Consider the following 20,741-nt stretch of genomic DNA (forward strand, 5'->3'; position numbering starts at 1 on the left):
AGTTTGTCTTCTTTTGTTCCCTCGTTTGACTTGTCGAAACGAAACGAAAGCTTTACAGCAGCGGGAACATTTCTGTGTTTGCGATGTTAGCGTGCTCGGCGGAACGCGTTTTCTTCCTTTTGCTTTGGCGGAATTGCCGAAGTTCCTCGTCGTTTGTTTGACGGCTGCCTGCTTTCTTTGCTCTCTGGCTGTGTTTGCTTTCATTGCCTCCAAGATGATGATGATCTTTGATTTATCGCCGCCATGTTTGTTGCTTGTCCAATGAGACCGCGTGGAATTCCGAACAATTCCAAGTTCATGCATGATTTTTTTTTTTTCCTTTTTTCATAACTCACTGTGCACTTTTGTATGGAGCCCCACACATGATGAAGATTAACTCATGGCCACAGTATCGATACAGTCGCGGTTAACATTTTTTGTAGATTATTCGCTCAATCTGGGGTATTTCACAGGGATTATTTTTTTAAGTGTCCCAAATTTGGACTCATTTTTATAAAAGAAGCTGAAGTGCTATTTTGCAAAGTTTGACCTTACTTAAATTACGCAACTGAAGTAAAGTAAACATCATTAGCTAATTTAAAACAGCTGACCATCGCTAATTAGAACAAACTGAAACGAGAAACGTTAACAAATTGGCGTAAACAAGTACATTCTTCGACGGCCTGCCGATGGCCGCAACTGACACCGTAACTTTGCGGACAGAGTAACGGTTTCGACAATTAACAGCCAGCCAACGCACATTCAGCGTCCCAGATAGTGCCGAACATAAGGAGGCGCCCCCAAGTGGGCGAAAATAAGAAACGCACCTCACATGCATATATTTTGGCATTATATGCGTGAAGTTTCAAAATAGAACTAATCTAAGAAATATTTACTTGGCGGATTTCATCTACTGTGGGGGTGGTCTTGAACATCACCCCCACAATAAACAATTACTTTATTGTGGCCACAAAGTTTTTCATATGTCATGTCTCGGGCTCTGTACTTTTATTTGTCTGAATTTGCATGCTGCCTCATCTGGGTTGGGGAGTCCGGGGGTCCGCCGCAAGGTTTGGGGGGGGGTCCTCCCTTTCCCTTTTACTTTCCCGTCCTGGTCTTTCCCGTCCTTCCATCTGCACAGTCGCACCTCCTCCCACCAGAGCACTGACACACTCCCTTCCATCTGTCTTTTCCTACCCAGAATTCCCTAACAACCCACCCGGGGGTGATGAGATCCCGCCGGAGCAGCACAGTGCAGGCGTGGCCATCGGGGTGGCGGTAGGGGGCGTGGCCCTGTTGGGGGCCGCCGCCATACTGCTCTTCGTGTTCCTGCGCCGCCGCCAGCGCACCTTCAAGGGCGACTACAGCACCAAGAAGCACGTGTTCGGCAACGGCTACAGCAAGGCAGGTGGCGGCGGGGGTCTCCCGGTGCACCCCCCTATGCCCAAGAATCTGCAGTACCCGGACGACTCGGACGACGAGAAGAAACCGGCGCAGACGGGGGGCGAGCGCGACTTTGACGGCGAAGCCGAGGACCTGAAGAGGCCTTACTTCACGGTGGACGAGGGCGAGAGCCGCGACTACGATGAGCGGACTCTGGCCTTCCAATACGATCCCGAGCCTGAGATAGCCGACGACATGATCTCCCAAACCGACGGCTCGGTCATCTCCAAGAAGGAGTGGTACGTGTAGCGGGCGCCACCCCCCCCCAGGAAGCCAAACAGCCCTGCAGTGGCGCACCCCCAACCCCTTCACCTCCATCACCAACCCACACTGTTCAAACGGCACCTCTTCGGAGCCCCTCCCACCCCCGTCTATTCCTCACTAACCCCACTCCCCTTTCCGGACCCGTGAGATCAATTATATTTAATGATGTTTTTGTCTGGAGCCCCAGAGGGACACAAACTTGGATCCGGTCCCGAGAGCTGATTGGTTCTTTAATGTCTTTGATCTCTTGGATTATCATATTGTAAATGTCTTATCGTGTAGACCACTTGCCGGTGGAAGGGTTTTTCGTAGAGGGAAATGTGTGGAGAAATTTGGGAGTCCTGCGGTGGCACAAACCAACCCCACAAAAATTGAATCGAGGCAACTGCCCACTTTTTGGTTGGTGAAGACTTCCGCCTTCAATCCAAAAGGATTCGTCAGTTCTAAAGTTTTAGATCTGGACTCCCCAAGATTCACCATCACACTAGTTGTTGTGTGACTCCAGACTTAAAATGCTAGAACCGAAGAAGACTTTTGGCTGATATGCGAAATGTTTCTAACCGCCAAGAAGAGTCCAGTTGCCGCCATTCAACTTTTGCCGAGAACCAAGACCCGAATGACTGACAAGCTCCACACATTTAATGGATCATCCTCTTGTAAATGTCTTAAAGTGTAGACCACTCGCTGGTGGAGGGTTTATTCGCCGGGCAAGGAGTCCGACACTGAATACATCCGTGGCTTATTGTTTTCGGTATGTCACCAATCCGCATTGGTCAAACTGGCACCCCAATCCCGTCCTCACTAACCTCACCCCCCTCGCCGGACGCCAGTCACTAGTCGAAGAGTTGTAATATTTAACACCGTTTGAGTCTGGAGCCACCACAGGGACACAAACTTTGACCCTTTTGGGAGTGGCGAGAGCTGATTGGTTCATCCGTGTCTTGGATCTCTTGAATCTTCATGTTGTAAATGTCTTTTCGTGTAGACCACTCGCTGGTGGAGGGGTTTTTCGGGCACATTTGTGGAAAGAAGTCTGACACTGGATTCATCGTGGCTTTTTTTTTTTCTTCTTTTTTGCTTTTTTACAGCGTTGATGTCTTACGTGGATTGTAATGTCGCGATCACAAAAAAAACAGCCGCTATTGTTTTGTTTTTTGGAAGGGGGGGGGTCTACCGGAAACGAAACGGAGCCCCCCGCTGTCAATCCACCCCCTTGTCCAACGTGTCCTGACATTTCCAAGAGCGCTCAAGGGGGTTGGAAATGTCATCAACGACACTCGAGCGCTCACTGCTATTGAGGTCGCGCGCTAAGCGTCTGTTTATCGGACGAGGACGGCAGCAGAACCACCGACCTATCAAAGGGAATTCCAACATGACGGCGGCAGGTCGCCTGCTGCTTTCATGTTTTCTTTGTTTTTTTCAATGAGAATGAATGCTTGTTCGTCTTTTTAATATAAAAAAAAAATCACTGTTAATAAGTGCTTGGAAAAATACAGAAAGTGTATTATGCCTTACGTTACAGTGGGGCAATTGATGGCGCGATACCCTGCTGAAATTGTAAGTTTTCCTCTCTCAAATTAATTTGCTCATTTATCGGTAATTGGCAGAATCCATCTGTCCATCCAATTTTTGTACCCTGTAGTCCGTCCCAGCTGGCCGTAGGTGAGACATGGGGCCCAGCCTGTACCGGTTCCCAGAACACACAACCATTCACACAATTAAGCGTCTTCGATAAAGCTAACATTCATGTTTTTGAAATGTGGGAGGATGCCAGAATCTGCGCTTGACTTGCAACCAGTCCAGGGTGTACACCACCGTGATAACCTCCAGCTCACCTTTGACCCTCGCGAGGACAAGCGCTAGGAAAATGTATGGTTGCAAGAAGACTTGGAGCAAGAATATTTTGAACTTTCCCCTTGGAAACTCTAAACCGGGGGGCTTCAATCTCTTCATTTCAAACTCTCCCTGCTGCAACAGACTTGATCCAAGTCAATGATCAGGATCGTAATCTATCTTCTGCAGACCTTCGCTGATAATCTGATCATTTGAATCAGGTTTGAAAACCGGCAGGACACCGGCCTTGGAAGAACAGGATTGAGGACCTCTGATTTAAACCTCAATTCCCCTCAGTTTTCCGTGAGGAGATTGACTAGGCATCTCCATGACCTAAAAATGTATTTTGGAACACGTTTGTAGCCCTGACAATATCAAGACATATTCCCAAGTCATCGTCAGGGTTCTTGAGGTTTTCCATCCAAGATTTGGCACGTTCATTACGAATGTACCCCAAAACATTGTTTCCACCTCTATGCCCGAGTGCGCAAATGGTGTTCTTTGGGTCGCACTTGATCCTCCACACACGGCGGCTCGAGTTATTGCCAGATTGCGCAATTTTGCTTTCACCCGACCACAGCGCTTTCCTTCGTCATTCTGATGTTCACCGACAAACTCGAGGCACGTGGAACACCCAATTTTGTTCCCTTTCTTGGTGACTGAGCCTTGCGATGGTGAACGAGATCTTTCAATGTACTTTGCGGCTGCTCTCTTACTTTGTCATGGTCAGCCTCACGCCATCAGATCAGGCAAGATCTCCAGATGTCTCGTGTGCCTTCCACTTTGGAATTCTCGCTCCAAACCTTTTCGCTGATGGTTCTGTCGCCCATTCCAGCCCTGTACAAGATTATTCGTGACATCTCTTTTAGTCTTGGGATTGTTTCCCTTGAACAGCTGTCTTTCTCCAAATGACCAGTTGAGATCGCGATTGGCATTGTCACAACTTTGATGGCGTTTTTAAATGCATTTTTTTGACCATGACCATAATGCATAAAAATGGAAAACTTTTAACGTTCTTACTTTCAAATTCAGCAGGGGATCAAATCATTATTTCCTCCACTGCGTGCATGTTTGTGCGTGCGTGTGTGTGTGTGCGTGTTTTTGTTCTCATTTGCAGTCAAAAGTTGATGGGCACTCAAGCAAAGCTAGCGCGTTTTAATATGACATCTATATAAATATATAAATAGAATAAATAAATAGGAGAGGTGGGGGGAAGTATCTAGGTGGTGAATGTTTTACAGTATGTTTTTTTTTCAGATGAGCATGTCAAACTTTTTTAAAATGTAACAAAGCAGAGAGTGTCGAGACGTTTCTCTTTGGTGTCATTCTTTTTTTTTTTTTTTTTTTTTTTACAGTAAATACCCGCCAAGTTCTTTTTTTTTTTTTTTTGCTTTGACGTACGTTTTTGCTTTGTTCTAATACAAAAAAATAGTTTTTTAAATGTCCATGTTTTATCCCCCGGTGCATTCAGTGCCTATCATAGCCATGAAGATCACGTCATGAAACATGTTTTGTTTTCTTTTTTATTAAAGTGCTTAAAAATAAGTCTTAACCCAACGCGTAAGCACAACAACCTCGTCAGAGAGATTACAAACGCTTAAAATGCTGTCCAAGCACAAAATAAACGTCCAGCCATGGACGCTGGTTGACGTCTTTTTTGCTTGTTTTATTTTATTTATTTTTTAATTTTTTTTATACATTGTTCTACCATTTTGTAATAATAACTGTAACTTCATTCCAGCCTACTTTTTTGTACTCATTGCGCTGTAAATAGTGTACATAAGATTGAAAGTGTAGGTTCATTGTGTGTGTGTGTGTGTGTGTGGGCGTGTGTGTGTTAGGGTGTAAACTAAATGGGACTGCAGCCCTTGAGACGCCACATCAAGCCCCCCCCCCCCCCTCAATGATCGTGTTTCTCAATTTACCACTACTAGGGGGCGCCAGTCGACATGTTTGCTTTTAATGTCCATTGTTGCGTTCCAAGATATCGATGGCGGTGGGGAAAAAAAAAAAACAGAGAACTCGTTTGTCTGCAGCCACGTGAATGTATATTTCTGAGGGTGTTGCAAATATGGAAAAAAAAAAATTCACTTGTTCAAAATTGTGATGACCCAGTGAAGTAACTTGTATTTGTTTTAAGCATTAAATGAGTTCAATAGTCAACTTGGTGTGTGTGTGTCTCAGCCAAAAAGCGATTATGATCATTTGTGGAGTAAGCTACGCCAAAATTCTTATTAGGAAAGTGCAACATCAATAATTTGTCTTCCTTTTAGAAATTTCCAATGCAAAAATCTGTGCCTTGGCACACCAGACGTTCGAAAACCTTTCAGTCGGGTACCATGTGTTGTGGTGGGCTACCGCTAAGTGGACGAAGTGTCGATTGACATGTGGAAAAAGAACAATCGCTTCCTAAATGGGCGAGAAGACAAAAAAGCAAAACGCTTGTTTTTTTTTTTTCTCCCTCGTCATAAAAGTCAAGAAGAAAGATGTCCTGCATTGTCGTTCACGGCGCGCCATTTAACGGCGCCTTTTGCTTGTGTCGCCACGCTATGATGTCACGCTATTTGCCGACTTGACACTTCCCAATCCGTAAAGCGGACGTGATGCAAAGTCGGCCAATGTCCACCTGCAATCTTGATGTGGTTGAGGGAGGCCAAACATTGAAGCCTGCGCAAAGTAATGCGGAGAGACCATCCAACATTCTTGACTGCAATGAAGTGTCTGCAGGGCAGGCTTGATGCGAGCTCTCTTTCCCAGCATGCAACCTCGCGTCTCTCAGTCGCACAACATGATGTGAATCGACTAGGACTGATTTTGCACTTGCCAGAGTCCGCAGTGGAAAAAAAAAATAATAATCTCCCGCACATTCCCCAAATTTAAAAATTGACATTCCCGCACAGTATCCGAGTGTCTGTGACCACATGACAACGTGCCCGCAGGCTGTTTGAGCCAATCAGGAGCCTCGGTCACGCATTGCCAATTTTTTTAGTGAATAGTGAGAATGCTGCATTGAGTTTTTCTTTCTTTGTTGCAATGTGCAAATGATTAGTTTGTCGTCTTTTTGCAAGCTTGTTAGACTTTTTTTTTAAGCGCAATGTAAGATTGACATATATTCATACGTTCATATTGTCGCGATTGACACAAATTTAGTTTTTTTTTTGCATATTAATATCAAATGTCTCAATCGACACAAATGTTTAAGGAAATTAATTGCAAAATATAAAATATTAGAAAATATTTTTTTTTAATTAAGTTTGTTTATATTCTAAATGTAAAGATAACAATTTTATAATCTAAATTTTATTTTTATCATAAAATAAGGAATGTTTTTCAGCACGAAAATGAGCGAATGTACACACAGTTCATTTTTTACAAATATGTAGATGGTATTTTTTTTTTATTTTTTTGCGTCCAAATATCACTTAAAATGTATGTCTAGAAAGATATTTTCAAAACACGTATGACATTTAAAACGTAAAGTAAAACGAAATGTTATATAAGAAAAATATTTTTTACCATTTTTTTTATTATTAAATTTTTATATATTATTAAGCGTAGATGACAAGTCAATACCCCGCAGCATTATGGGAAAAACAATGTTTCTCGCATTTCGACTACATTTTAGCAATATGAATTTTTAGTACATTCAAACGACATCGCCCCGTCCAAAAAATGTTTACTCCATTTGACAGCGGAAATGTTCTTAGATATGAATGCATTCGGATTGATTGATCTCTTTCCATAGAAGCTATTTAATTGGACCGTGAGAACATGCTCCAACAAATTCTCCAGACTGCTCGATGACAACACAGCGCATGGGCACTTCTTAAAAAAAAAAAAAATAATAATAAAAAAAATCAATGTTCGGAATCCCAGCACGTGCTTATTAAAGCATGTATGCAATTAATAAAGGAGGGTGTCAAGGCTTGTATTGATTCTACGATGAAATTGCTTGTCGCCATCGGCACTTTAATGACGAGCCAAGTGGAGTGAAACGAGTCTGAAGATTTTGCAGCTGCCGCCGTCCATTTGCTCCAAAAGGTCCGTCGATGGCGGAGGACGATGATGACGTAGCTTAGCTTTTAGCATGCACTCAAATTTGGAATCTTACAAATATATCTATTAAAAAAAAAAAGTCAGTTCCCACATAAATATATGGAAAAGAATAGCGAGAAATTTAAATGCAGCGTAGAGAAAAAGCACAAAATGATTTTTGAAAAGTTGAGGCGGGACGTCGTAACGCTGCGCCAAGAGCTAATGAGTTTTCTTTACACTTCTCTCGTGAATGGCATTGATTAGAAATTCTTCCATTAGCCCCCTCGCGGCTTTTATCGGCCGCGTCGGCTCGCTGAAATAAACATTGATTGGATGCCAAAGTTGGCTACAATAGCTAATCATTGTCAAGTGTACTCGCACGAGCAACTCTATCGAGACGGCTTTTACTCGCTCGTTAGCCATTATTCACTTTACCCGGGCAACTTTTGTGCTTCGAAGCCGTGGGATGAAAGTATAACAATCGGTAATTGTTTGACTGGGAATAACTTTCAAAATTATGAGACTGTCTCGTAATTATTAGAAGAGCAACTTGTTGCCACGGCAACCTGGGCTGTACTTCAGCGATTACCGAGCGATTGTCGAAGTGTTGCGACGGAATCGGAATCAAGAGTCGGTGTGCAACCAGATTGGAGCGCTCACCTTTCCAGTGCAAATATAATCAATCATTTCATTAAAAATAACAATGAAATGAATTAAAGATTAAATAATAAATAAATATAATTGTGCAAATTGCCCCCCCCAAAATTTTTTTTCATTGTTTTAAGCAGTTGTTTTTAACTTTTTAGTAAAATGCGCTTTACTTCTTGTTGTTGTTCCGAAAACAAACCACTTTAAATTCTTTTCTTTTTTTTTTTAAATTCTAATCACATGAGATTGATCTCAGTTTTGTGATCCGTGAACGATTGCCGCAGAATCACGTCATTTAGTCCACTATCCGCGAAAAATAATATCATTCCAAAAGTCTTTGATTCAAGTCGCTGAAATGCGAGCCGACATTTGCTCAATAAGCATGGACGGCGAGTGACGCACAACAAATGATTCCACCTGCTGAGAAATCCAAAGCGCTCGCCAATCGATGAGCGGAGCAAATGCTTTTTATTCAACGGCCAACGTTTTTTTGCTCTTTCACGCCTGGATTCAAAAGTTAGCATCGGGCCAATTTTAGTCCTTCATGACGTTTCAATTCTGCCGCCGCTAATCTCACTTCCAATTAGCTTTTTCCAATTTCGCTCTCATTAGGCTGAATGTCTCTTGGCTTTGTTTGCTCTCTTTTGTGTAACACATGTGGCGCATATCGATTGATGGCAGCGTCGCCTGGCTGCCCCCCCGCCCCCTCTTGCGGATGTTTAATTGGAATGGATTGGCCATGATTTGACAAATTATCTCGCGTAAATGAAACCTGAACAAACGGCTGTGAATTCGCTGAGAATGTTTGTGTTTGCACGTGTGTGTGCGTGTATATATATATATATATATATATATATATATATATTTATTTATTGCTGTCGTCAGTCCAAAACCTTGTATCTCCAAAATAGAGCATTTCATGGTGAAAGACAGCAAGCCATTTTCAACACTTTAGATTGGCCACTATTGCGTAAATATAACACCCTCAAGTGTGGACTGACCAATATAATATATTTTTGAAAAAAAAACATCAAAATGTGACTTATGAGGTTTTGGCCCGACACGGTCTCTCTGATCAATTGAACGATGGGATCTTACTTACCACAACATTTCCAGTGGACTGTGACATCGTTGAAAGTAAACATACGAGCCCATTTAAACTCAGTTGCTGGCCAAAACAGCAGCGCCTACAGAGGAACATGATCATTCTCTGATCAAATGAAGTGTTTTTATATCTCGACCATATTCCGTATCGTGACGATATATTTTCAGTAGACTGTCATTCGTTCAAGTTAACAGCTGAGGCCATTTGAGCTCTGTTGCTGACTAAAACAGCAGCACCTACTGAAGCGTCGCTCTGATAATTCCTGTAAAAAACAACAACAACAAAAAAAACAGCAGACTTTCAGCCTCAAAATTGTAAGAGCAGGTGAGACTTTTATAAGAGAAGGCGCCCAATCAGTTCTCGCATGAGCGATGTCACGCAATTAAGCAAGTTGCACGTGCATTTGAATTCGCTGCCAAGTGTCTCTGTGACATTTGTCTGATGATCAGTCACGCCTCGCGCATGTTTCACTTTTAACCGTGACAAGCAACACCTTCAGACGTGAACTCACTTAAAACTAACTTCATCTTGGATATTAGCACAAAACACGTCGACGCGTTTTTGTTTTTTTTTCACTCATTATTTAACTCCACAGGGAACTTGCGAGATTGCCGAATGGCAAGTATGTGAGAGTCCACTATATTTAGAACGCAAATTGCGTAATTGCTCAAATTAAACGAGAAGAGGGCATTTGATTAACTCATTCACTACCAGCCAAGTTAAAAAAAAAATTATCTTTGACGTCTTTAGCCGTCAATGGCAGTGAATGAGCACATAACCACATTTCCCAAAAATGGGTGCAATTGTGTGTGATGAATATAGATATTAATATTGCAAAGTGCAAAATGCGAGGCCGTGTGAAACTGAAAAGGCGCCGCGTCAGTAAAGTGAAAAAGGTCTCGCGAAAAAAACGCACTAACAAGGTGTCATCATGGGAAAATAAGATAATGACACGCTATTAAAATTGTCACTTGTGCTTTGAATAAAATGTATTGCCGCGCAGTTAACGTGATTGATTTATGACTTTTTGGAGTATTTTAAGTAAAACTAATTTACTGTGCGTAGCGCACGTGAGTGGAGCGTTTCCAGCGTGCGCCTTTGCGGGGATTTCCCAAAGCGTCCGCAGGGCGTGTGCGGTGTTATTTTAATTACACGCCGCCACTGCTCTGATTACATATTGATTTGCGATTTAATTTGTGAAAAAAATATAAATAAAAGGGATTACGGCGTGATTAAGAGTCACCCACACAAACGGGAATGTTTGCGTTGATGGAAGCGAGAATAGCGACGGATGGTCGGCGGGCTTCGCGCGCTCATTTTAATGCGATTAACATTTTTTTTTATTAGGAATTCAATAAACATTTTTCTTTTTTTTTACGATTGTCTCCTTTTTGAGGTCATTTTATGCACGGCTGAATGTTTACATTTTAGTCCTTGTTGTTTGATAGTTGAACTCGTTTTTATTATTTAAAACAAAAAATATTATTACACTGTATATCCACTCATGGTTTCATTATTTGTTTTTGTTTTTTCATTAAAAATGAATTTGAAACATAGGAAGAATTTTGATTGTTACAATTTTCAATGATCATGTTTTAAAGAATATCTAATATATTAATCAGGTTAGATAATCAAATTCTAATTATCTTTATTATATAAACTTATATATTTATTATATGGAAAAAATATATACATATATTATAATTTTTTAATTCTAATATATATATATATATATATATATTGTAATTTTTTTAAATAGTTTTTTTTCTTTGCCAGCTAGTTTTTGTTGCTGATGTCGGTATTTCGTACTGTCGCATGATGAGATTCGGAAAGCCCGAAGAAAATAGAAACAAATCAGACTTCATAAAGAAAAGAAGTAATCACTTTTCCGATGAAATGAGCAACATGTTTATTCTTGTGGCCCGCAGAGCCGTTTGTGACATTTTGACCCTCTCATGTGGCCCAATTTCCTCGCTATTGCCCATAATGAACACGTTTGCGTTGCTACGAAACTGCACGGCCTAAAAATGGGAGCCTTTAACGTAGCCCAACCTCCTCAGTGTTTTTTTAATCAGCCGACACAGATGGCTTTTGCTCCTTTCTGAGTACGGCAATCATTGTCAAGTACCGGACATATTATGTGTTTTTATGTTTTTTTTTAAATCGCTTCCATGCTTTAATCCAGCAATCAAAACTGGGGACGTATTAGCATAATTTAATGTGTTTAATGTTTATTTATGACTCCTTGAGGATGATGCGAAGCAAAGGCAGTCATTTTGTTTGACAGCGACCTTTAGCGTCTTGGCTGATTACTTTTCCGAGCGACTCGTTGATCTTTATTTATAACCTGGTGAATAACTTGGCTTAGCTTAGCATTTTAGCCTCCCTCTGTGCTCAATCAAAGCGCTCCTGACTTGACTGAAAAAAAAAATATCTGGCAATTGGATGTCGCTTTTTTTTTTTTTTTTTTTTTTTACAAAGCTACAACATTGTTCTCGAAGTGTTGCATGTTTTCCTCATAGAATGATAACTTGAGGCGAGGGAGCAGGTAGCAAACTGGCGCGCTTTTGTGTCGAAAGCGAAATTTGATGCACGAGCTTTGTTGTTGTTATTGTCGGAAGATTTCTTTGAGGTGGAAGTGTGTGCCGGCTGACGGCCTCGAGACAAGAACGTACCTGCAAGAACAAAGTTACGCTTCAGCATTTCTTCTTTATCAAGTCCTTTGAGATTTCATACTAAATGGAGGGGGGGGGGAAATACCATGCTAAAATGTGGCACTGAGTCGCAGTTATGTTATTGTTTTTTTCACAGTTTACTAATTATAAGAATATTATAGTAATAATATGGTCAAAATATAGTACTAATATAGTGATAATAATAATGATACAGTAATAACATAGTAATAACATGGTCATAATATAGTAATAATATATGTATTAAGTTAATTTTGTCTTATTATTATTTATATTCTAACTGAATAATTTATAGCAGATAATATCGCTTTAGCTTGTTTTGTTACTTGAAATGTTTCGGCGAGTCTTTTGCCTTCTTCAGAGTGTCCTGGGTGACGTTCTATCGTTTTTTTTTTTTTTTTTAGTTTTATTCTGTGACAAGGGACAGTTATCCGAAATGTTTTACTTGTTTTGCGTCTGCCAATTCTGTTCCACAGTTGGACCGTACCACCCGGCACAATCTCGCCGCCGCCTCCCCCTGCGCAGCTGAGTAAATAAATGCGGAATGTGGAAATGCAGTAATTGTCGTCGATGATGTGATTGGCCGAAGCCAAGAAGGGTCTGGCCGGCTTAGCCTCATTCTGTCATCTCGTTTCAAGCCACAATGAGCACGCGCTCCTTTCCTTGTCCGTCCTGACGCGCGCCGAAACTCATCGGCGGCGAGGGAATTGAAGTGGAGGCTCTTGTTTTGTTCAAGGTGCCTCCTTTGGGGAGCGGCCATCAATCAGGTGAGCCATTGTGCTCACCGGGGAAACCTTTTTTCTCTATTCAATTGACGATGCTATTGAACGTATCGCAGGGTACATTATCATCTGAAGGCCCCCCGAGCGCGCCGGCAAAAAGGCGTAAAGGCCGCAAGCTTTGTCCTTTTCTGTGTCAAGACGAGACCGCTAATGACGTTTGTGCTCTCGACGTCTCCTGATGCGCTCATTTCATCTTAACTGAATGGGGAAAAACTCGCAGGATTTTAGAGTGTGAGTGTGTGTGTGTGTGTGTGTGTGTTCTTTTTTTAATACCAACAATGGAACACAGAGTGATTCTTCTTATTAAATTAGATCTGAGCTGCAGGAAGAATTTAATCTCATGCTGTTTTTTTTTTTTTCTTTCCAAAACAATCAGTCGCATGTGAATAAAGCATTTCAACTCAGCATCCAACTGAACAAGCAAGAGGTGGGGGTACGTTTCGTGCGTGCGCGCCGTGAGGAAGTGTCGAGTCGCAACCTTCATGTTTCACGCAAGTCCTCGATTATTGCGGAGAAAATCAAGCAAGTCGAGTCAAATCAGTAAACGAGTCATAATCTTAAAAAAAAAAAAAAAATCACATAATTCTAAAATTACACAGAAATCTTGAGCAATATACTCGTTGACAAAGGCCAGTGAGGGCGGGGCTGAGGGGGCGGAGCTATCAACTTAGCGGGGTGCCATCCAAACGGGGGTTGAGATGATCGTGAGCTACCAAATGTAACGATCTTCTCCCGACAAACATTAATCACCCGTCGTGCTGTCGATGATGCGGAATTTTCTTGTCTGCAAACCTAAAAAAAAAAAAATTTTTAAACAATGCAATAAAATGACAATCCGCTGCCAGCCGACTTTTTTTCTTGAAACTTTTTTCTCGAAAGAAGCGAGTCCACCAGTTTGAAAATTGTCAGTCTGCTGTACGTGGCCCGCGATTGGCTGGCGACTGCTATGCCCCGCCTCTCGCCTCCAGCTCACCTTCGACCCTAATGAGGATAAGTGCAGTGTAAAAAGGGATGGATGGACTATTTAGAAGAAGCGTAAAGCGCATCAAGCTTTCAAAGTGCTCTGTTTTGATGGCAACTGTAATGAAGCGTTTGGCCGTTCCAGGCGTGCCGGCGGAGCGGAACCGACAAGAAAAACACCCGAGCGGCGAGCGGCCAGCTGATGCTGATCGATGAGCTTGTTGTTTTCGTTTTGTTGAAAGCGTAAATGAGGAAGGAGTAGTTTGTACGTCTTCATTTGCTCGGGCCCGGCGTCCGTCGGCGCTCAGCCGTCGGCTCGGAAAGACAAACAAAGTTTGTGGATGGAAGGGGAAATGAACGCCGAGTGTAAACTTTGTTGCTGTTTTTTCAGTGGAATAAATAATATTTGAGCGCGAGCGGCGCTGCATAAAAGAATGTGGTCGACTGCGGGTGTCAAAGCTTGTTTCTCAACAGCAGGCGCACTTAATGGAGCATGTGCGGACGCTGACTTTGTTTGGAGGCAGCAAAGTCGCGTGGCGGCGGCGATTTGTCACGGTTGGAAACGTGCCGCTTTTTTCCACAAATAATACTTGCCTTTCGAAGACTAACACGATGTCAAAGTATAATTTGGATGATTTTTGTTTTTATTTCCATTTTGTGTTCAGTTTTAAAAATAGACGACTTTGCAGTCATGTAACAAACTTTATTTTTTTTATGTGTTTTATTTCTATTCAAGAATTTTCTTTTTTATAAAAAAGTGCTATTATTTCAATTCACACCTTCGTGTTTGCGAAATATTATTTTAAGTAAAATATGTATTTTTCGCCTAATTACGGTAAAATTGTTTTGCAATTTTATCAGCATATATTTCATTTCAATGTTTATGTTATATAATCCAATTAAATCATATTTAATAAATAAATAAAAAAATTGGTGTTAGCACCTGTTTTGTTTAAATATTTTACATTTGTGAATTAAATTTTATTTAATTAGTATATAACATAATAGATTTTTTACAGCATAAGAACATTTTTTAAATCTTTATTTACCTAAATATTATATATAGTTAAACAAAAAAAAATATATATATATATTATATATATATATTCAATAAAAGTGGTGTAATACGATTGAAGGACAATAAATTTGAAATTAGAACGATTCGACTTTCCGATTCTGTGGAATTTTGTATCGCTCGGTTGCCACGTTCGCCCTTACCTGTCAAATGCTAAGTTAGCTGCCGGAAAATGAAACATGACTTCCTTGAAATTATATATCCAGTACATACGCACAAAAAAAAAAAACGTTCATATCGTTTTTCAACCTACGATTGTGCTGCGCAATCTTCCTGCCAGTTTAGTCTCTGATTCAATTTGTGTTGATTTAGCGCACGTGAGCATTAGCCAGTATCCCGTGCTTGCTAATAGCGACCACCTGTGTCACCACGGCTCCGGAGAACAGCTCAGCATTTTTCTGCTGACTCGACATTCTTCCTCCAAAGCCATTTCCCATCCCCCACTTCGTAGGCCCGACGTGACCGCCCCTCCGGTGGATCCGTCGTGTCAGCTGCGTTTTGCCGGAGCGAGCGGGTGATGACATGCTTCCTGCAGATGTCTAATGACTGCTGACGGGAGGAGCGGCGCAAAATGGAAGCTGTGTTATTCATTTACTTTCATTTCCGATTCTTTCGCAAATGAGGAACGGCTTCTTTTCTGGAAAGGCAATAAAATATAATCAGATGACGCGAAATGGAGAACTAGCTTTCACCGGAATTTGCCGGAGTGACCGTCGTCTGACCCTCTGATGCAAACTAAAGGTGCCGTTCGTAATAATTCCAATCAAAACGGGCTTTCCGGATCCCGGCTCCTAAGAAAACACTCGAAAAAGAAAAACAAATTTGCAATTGCCTTTTTGTGCTCGCATCATCTATTACCCGGCAAGTTCTGACGAAAGCTTGGAAGGGATCCAGTTGTGCTCGGTCTGCTTGTCGGTTGCAGTGGTGGATCAAACGGAGATCTGTTTCTGATATTGTCAAGTCAGTGAACCGAAATATTAGACACAGCTCTTCGTTTAATGTAAAAGAGTACGCATCTCTTTGTATTTTAGATTTTTTTCTCACCACTTTTTTTGACACTGTACAGTGTTGCCTTTTGACATGACAGACCCGACACTCGGCAACCTTTGGATGGCCCTCATCTCCAAATCGGGCGTCTTTCCCACAGACACAAAGTTGTACACTTTCAATTATTGCAAAATTTTTTTTTTTGGTCCAGTTGCCCTCCACAGGATTCTTATGTTAATATTGAAAAGACATTTTTGTATGCATATCTTTTCACAAAGGCTTATTTTGTATCAACAACTTTGCTAATAAACAAAACAGAGCCAAGAGAAAAAAAACTAAAATAAATTTTTAAAAAAATCTAGATTTATTTAGCGTGTTTTGTGACCAATAGAGCTCCCCCTACTGGTGAAAGAAAAAGCCACAGAAAAGCCGCATTGTTTTATTCGCCTCATGGTTCAAAGTCGAGGAAAAACGTAGCGGCTTATAGTCCAGAAAACACGCTAATAATACGTTCAAGTTATAATGCACGTTGCATTTCAGGGAAATCTCAAAGTCCTCGGATTCCCGCAAAACTGTGAAATTATTTTCAATTAAATCAAATTTAACAAGTCCGCTCTGGTCCAGACAAACAGCTGAGATTAAAATGAGCTTGACCAGTGGTCTGGGAGGGAATTGAGTCTAGCCAAATATTTTCATCGGTGGTAGTAAAGCGTTGGATTCCGAATTGAAATGTTTCAGTGAACGCGTTTGTCTGTTAGCGCCATCTGACAAGAAAACGCTCCAAATGAGTGAAGACGTCGACTTCAAGTTTTTGCTAGCTTGATAAGACTCCCAGCCAGCTTTTTGCAAACAAAGGCCTTTAATTTTCGCCTTCTTGAACTGCTGTCAGGCATTTGTGTCTGAATTTGTGACATCTGACAAGACGGACCACCGAGTAAAGACAAGTTAGCTTCTGCCTAGCCTGATAGCCTCTTAGCTTAGCTTGTTTCTGAATGTCAGTAGCTGTTGTGTTTGAAAACGCTTGACGTGTATCGCAAATTAGCATTGCGCTAGCATGATAGCACCCTAAGACCAACTTTTTGTAGACGAAGAACTTGATTATGTTGAATAATATTTTCAGACTGCTGTCGTTGGTTTTTATCACCTGACAAGAAAGAGCACTGAATGAAGACATAAATAGCAAGTTGCTAGCCGGATAGGACTCAGAGCAACTTTTTGTCCACAAATGATTTGAATTTGGATATTTTGAGACTGGTCTTGTGAATTTTGTGTTAATCCTTTTGTGGTGTTTAACCAGAAGTCACACTGTTAGCTTGCGGCTAGCTTGGTAGGACTTTAGGTTTGTCTGACGACGATAGGCATCTCAGGCAAGCTTTTTGTCAAGAAAGGCCTTTGATTTTAGTCTTCTGGCACCACTGTCGGGCTTCTGAGTCAGAGTCTGTGATGTTTGACAAGAAGGAGCAAAAAGCAAAGACGGCAAGTAAGCCTTACACTGCTTAATTAAAAAGCATTCACTTCATCCAACCTTCAGGTTTTTTTTTTCATCCCCCACACATATTTTTCAAAATCAACATACTTGGAATGTGAATAGCTCCTCGTGTTAATTAAGATGAGTTGCTTTCGGCTTGACTGACAATAAACTAATTAGTGCGACCTCCTCCCACAATGTCGACGTCGAGCGGGCTGAAATTGAAACGTCATCCAAGAGACTCCAAAAAAAAAAAACGACGGTCCGTTCCCGATCGTTCCCATTCATCGTCATTCATCGGCGTTGGCCCGCGCTTTACTTTGATTAAGGGTTCCGCGTCTCTTTCGAAGAGTGCGTAGATAAAGTGTCGACTTCTCCCCGACGTCCTCGAGGGACTCGGAAAGGGAAAGAAATGATTATGTTCACGTGCCACTCAATTACGAGATCCCTGAAAGCAATCTCTTCTCAGGATGCAATTATCCAGGACGGATGGTCGCTTGGGTCGCTCCCGCTGGTGGAACCTTAAATCTAAGCCCGTTTTACAGATCACATGATCAACGTTGCTACCTTCCACTTGCGATGGCCACAAAAAAAAAGTTGGAACACAAAAAGGAAGGAGCTACTTTCTCCTCACCTCTCGTAACAAATGCTTTTACTTTGGTGCGTTTCTACATCCTGTTTTTGTTGTCATTTCCGTTAGCTTGATAAGACTCAAATGAGTGAAGATGTCGACTGCGAGTGAGCTTCTTGCTAGCTAATGTAAGACTCTCAAAGACTTTGCCAACTTTGCCTTTGTTATTCTGTGATGTCTGCAGTACATTTGGTATTATTTTTATTTTGTTACTGGTTTTATATTTGGAGGTTGAACTTGCCGTTTGTTTTAACCTTAGTTGTTGATTGTTTGTGTCGGTATCACTTTTATTTTGGTCGGCAAACTGGTTTTGTTTTGGTAGGTTTCTACTTCCTGTTTTGATTCGTTTTTCCTTTTAGCTTCATAGTAGACTGGCCGGTATTGTTCCGATTTTTGTAAACAAAAGCTAATGAGATGCTATATTAGCTTCCCTTGCGAGCATTGGCCTGCCTGGCTACTGCGAGTCTATCTGCGCTTTTATTTTTGATTCTTTTTCAATAATCTTTGTTTTGTCAGTTTTGTTTTATCCTTTCCCTTACCATGCTTTTATGTTGATTTTTTTTTTTTCATGTTCTCATCCTGTTCTCAATGGGAAGTTTAGCTGTGAAAGTCGACCGAATCGCACTTCAAGAGTTTCTCTTTGACTGGCGTGATTCAAACAAAAGGCGACGCTCTCCATTTCCATCTGCTCAGCTTTTATTGAGATGAAAACTTTGTTGTGCATTTTCTCTCTCTCACTCTTATTTGATTCCAAACCACCCCCAAAACGAGTCTGTTGTTTTTAGTCTGCGCTGGCCACGCTCCCGGCTCTTTATGGGAAGCTTTAACAGCGCCTCTCCGGATCGGGTTTCCACCATTCTCCCAACCCCCCCCCCCCCCCTCCTATAAATCTCGCCGGGCCCGACCGACCGCCTGGCAAAGCGCTCACGATTCCGAGGCCAGAGGAGGGGGCTGGTGTGACCACAGTTTGGAATTTCTTCTTTTTGCTCTTTGTCATACAAAGCGAGAAAAATGAAAGCAGATGTCGGGAGCAGGAGTTTGTTCCGAGGGGGATCTTGGGGATCATCATCATCGTTGACAGGCCTGCCTGTCTCCGTGGCGACCGTTCTGACGCTCTTGAAAGTGCTTTACGCACACACAACAAACGAAAAACGTGAGGATTTGATTATACAAATGTTTCTCACGAGGCACAAAGTGAAAGAAGCACTGTTAGCCGTGCTGGCCAAGCCCTCGTGTAATTACGCAGTGGGAAAAGATGTCTTTTATATTCATGAGCTGAACAACTGGCTGCAATTTAAAAAATGGATTACAAGGGGAATATTTCTCATTTTCAGTCCCCACAACAGCACATTAACTCTGTCTTTTTGCTTCTACTTTGTCACATGAGTGTGGTGGGAGGGAGAGTGTGCGGTTGGTTGTTGACTCGGTGCGATTTCTCTGTGGGGGGGGGGGGGTAATTGGTGGGGAGCGTTCTCTCCTATCTTGGCTCGTTTGCTTTGGTCTGCAGTCCTCGCTGGACTGCTAGTAAGGAAATCTTTAGCTACTTTCAAACACTGTACAGTAAACAGCCTTCCATCTCGGGCGTTTATTTTCCAGGGCACCCTGCAAAAAGAGACATGTACAATTCCAAAATACCCTACTTAAAAATTCTACAAGCTTGTTTTTATAGAGCATTTAGGGTAATATTTTTTCAAAGTTTTTTAAATACGCTTTTAAAATTTCGAGCAATGGCAATAGATAACAAAAAATATGATAAAATAATAAATGGTGTAACAGTGTACCAGGTGATAATAAATACCAATAAAGTAAACTTACAACAGCTGTCAGTTTCTGTAAGCATAAAAAGCAGGATGGCAGAAGAAAATGTTCAATCATTGTCAACAAAAACGAGGCTGTGATAAAATGCAGTACATCTTTGTTCAAACTAAATAAGTGTGTTGCCATCTACTGGTCAAAGGTGGAATTACAATGCACCAAATAGGAGAGTTCTACCTTAATTATTACTGCCCAAAAAAAAAACAAAAAAACTTTTATTCAAATCAATGGAGATTTTAGTCCTGGTACACAGATCAGTATTTTTCAAATATTTAAAAGATTTATTATTATTATTATTATTATTATTATTTTTAAATCTGTGACTGACCTCACAAATAAATATTGAGGAGGACATATTTAGTTTTAATTGACCCCGCCCCCTTTCTAATGCTAATATGCATACAGCATTTGTGGCATATGGGAGGACCCTCAAAACTGAACAGTAAAATCAATAAAATTCAGAATAAATTAAAAATGAATAAAATTAATGAGTTAAGTTTTAAATTTGAAGATGCAAATCTCTCTGTCTTTCTCTCTCTCTGTTTGTCGCTGTGAACTCGGTAGTACTCGATTGTCGCGATTCATTTCTCCCGATGTTAGTTGACTCAGCCTTGTTAAATCCACGAGATTTTGCTCATGTGACCTGTTTCAGTAATGATTGGTAAAGGCTGCAATGGAGGAGGACACTCGATTCCAATTCAACCATCTTCTGAGCAGAATTGAAAAGAATGATATTCCACTGTGACGCTGACAAAGACGCCGTGCTCCATAAGACGGCCTCCTCGCAAAAGGGCTTTATTGAAATGTACCTTTTCAATTTTTCAATATAAATAACCGAGCCAGAGGGCATCAATGCTCACCCTGGGTCGAGGTTGTTGTTTGGTTTTTTTTTTTTCCTTTATGGCAAAAAAAATAATAATTTTTTCAAAGCCTTTGAGAGTTGACGGCTTCTTCTGCGGATAAACACTCTTAAGCGTTTAGCTACTCTTATTTTACCTTTAAAAAAAAAAAAAAAATACCCTT

The 20,741-nt window shown here is 41.3% G+C and overlaps 1 protein-coding gene across 7 annotated transcripts in view; it reads left to right on the plus strand.

Moving 5' to 3' along the window:
- nectin1b (nectin cell adhesion molecule 1b) overlaps positions 1 to 20,741 on the plus strand; it is a 164,342-nt gene that overhangs the window by 87,964 nt on the left and 55,637 nt on the right. The window contains exon 7 of one of the 7 annotated variants that reach the window (XM_088300022.1): positions 1,181 to 4,026. The exons of the other annotated variants lie outside the window; for them this stretch is intronic. Within the exon in view, the coding sequence (XP_088156148.1) occupies positions 1,181 to 1,671 (491 nt within the window). The 3' untranslated portion in view covers positions 1,672 to 4,026. Of the gene's footprint in view, positions 1 to 1,180; positions 4,027 to 20,741 lie in introns of those variants that run through there. 7 annotated transcript variants of the gene reach the window in all.

This window comes from Idiotropiscis lumnitzeri, chromosome 7 (assembly GCF_059441095.1).
Source record: "Idiotropiscis lumnitzeri isolate Australia: NSW breed Sydney's pygmy pipehorse chromosome 7, RoL_Ilum_1.0, whole genome shotgun sequence".
Taxonomy (NCBI): Eukaryota; Metazoa; Chordata; class Actinopteri; order Syngnathiformes; family Syngnathidae; genus Idiotropiscis; species Idiotropiscis lumnitzeri.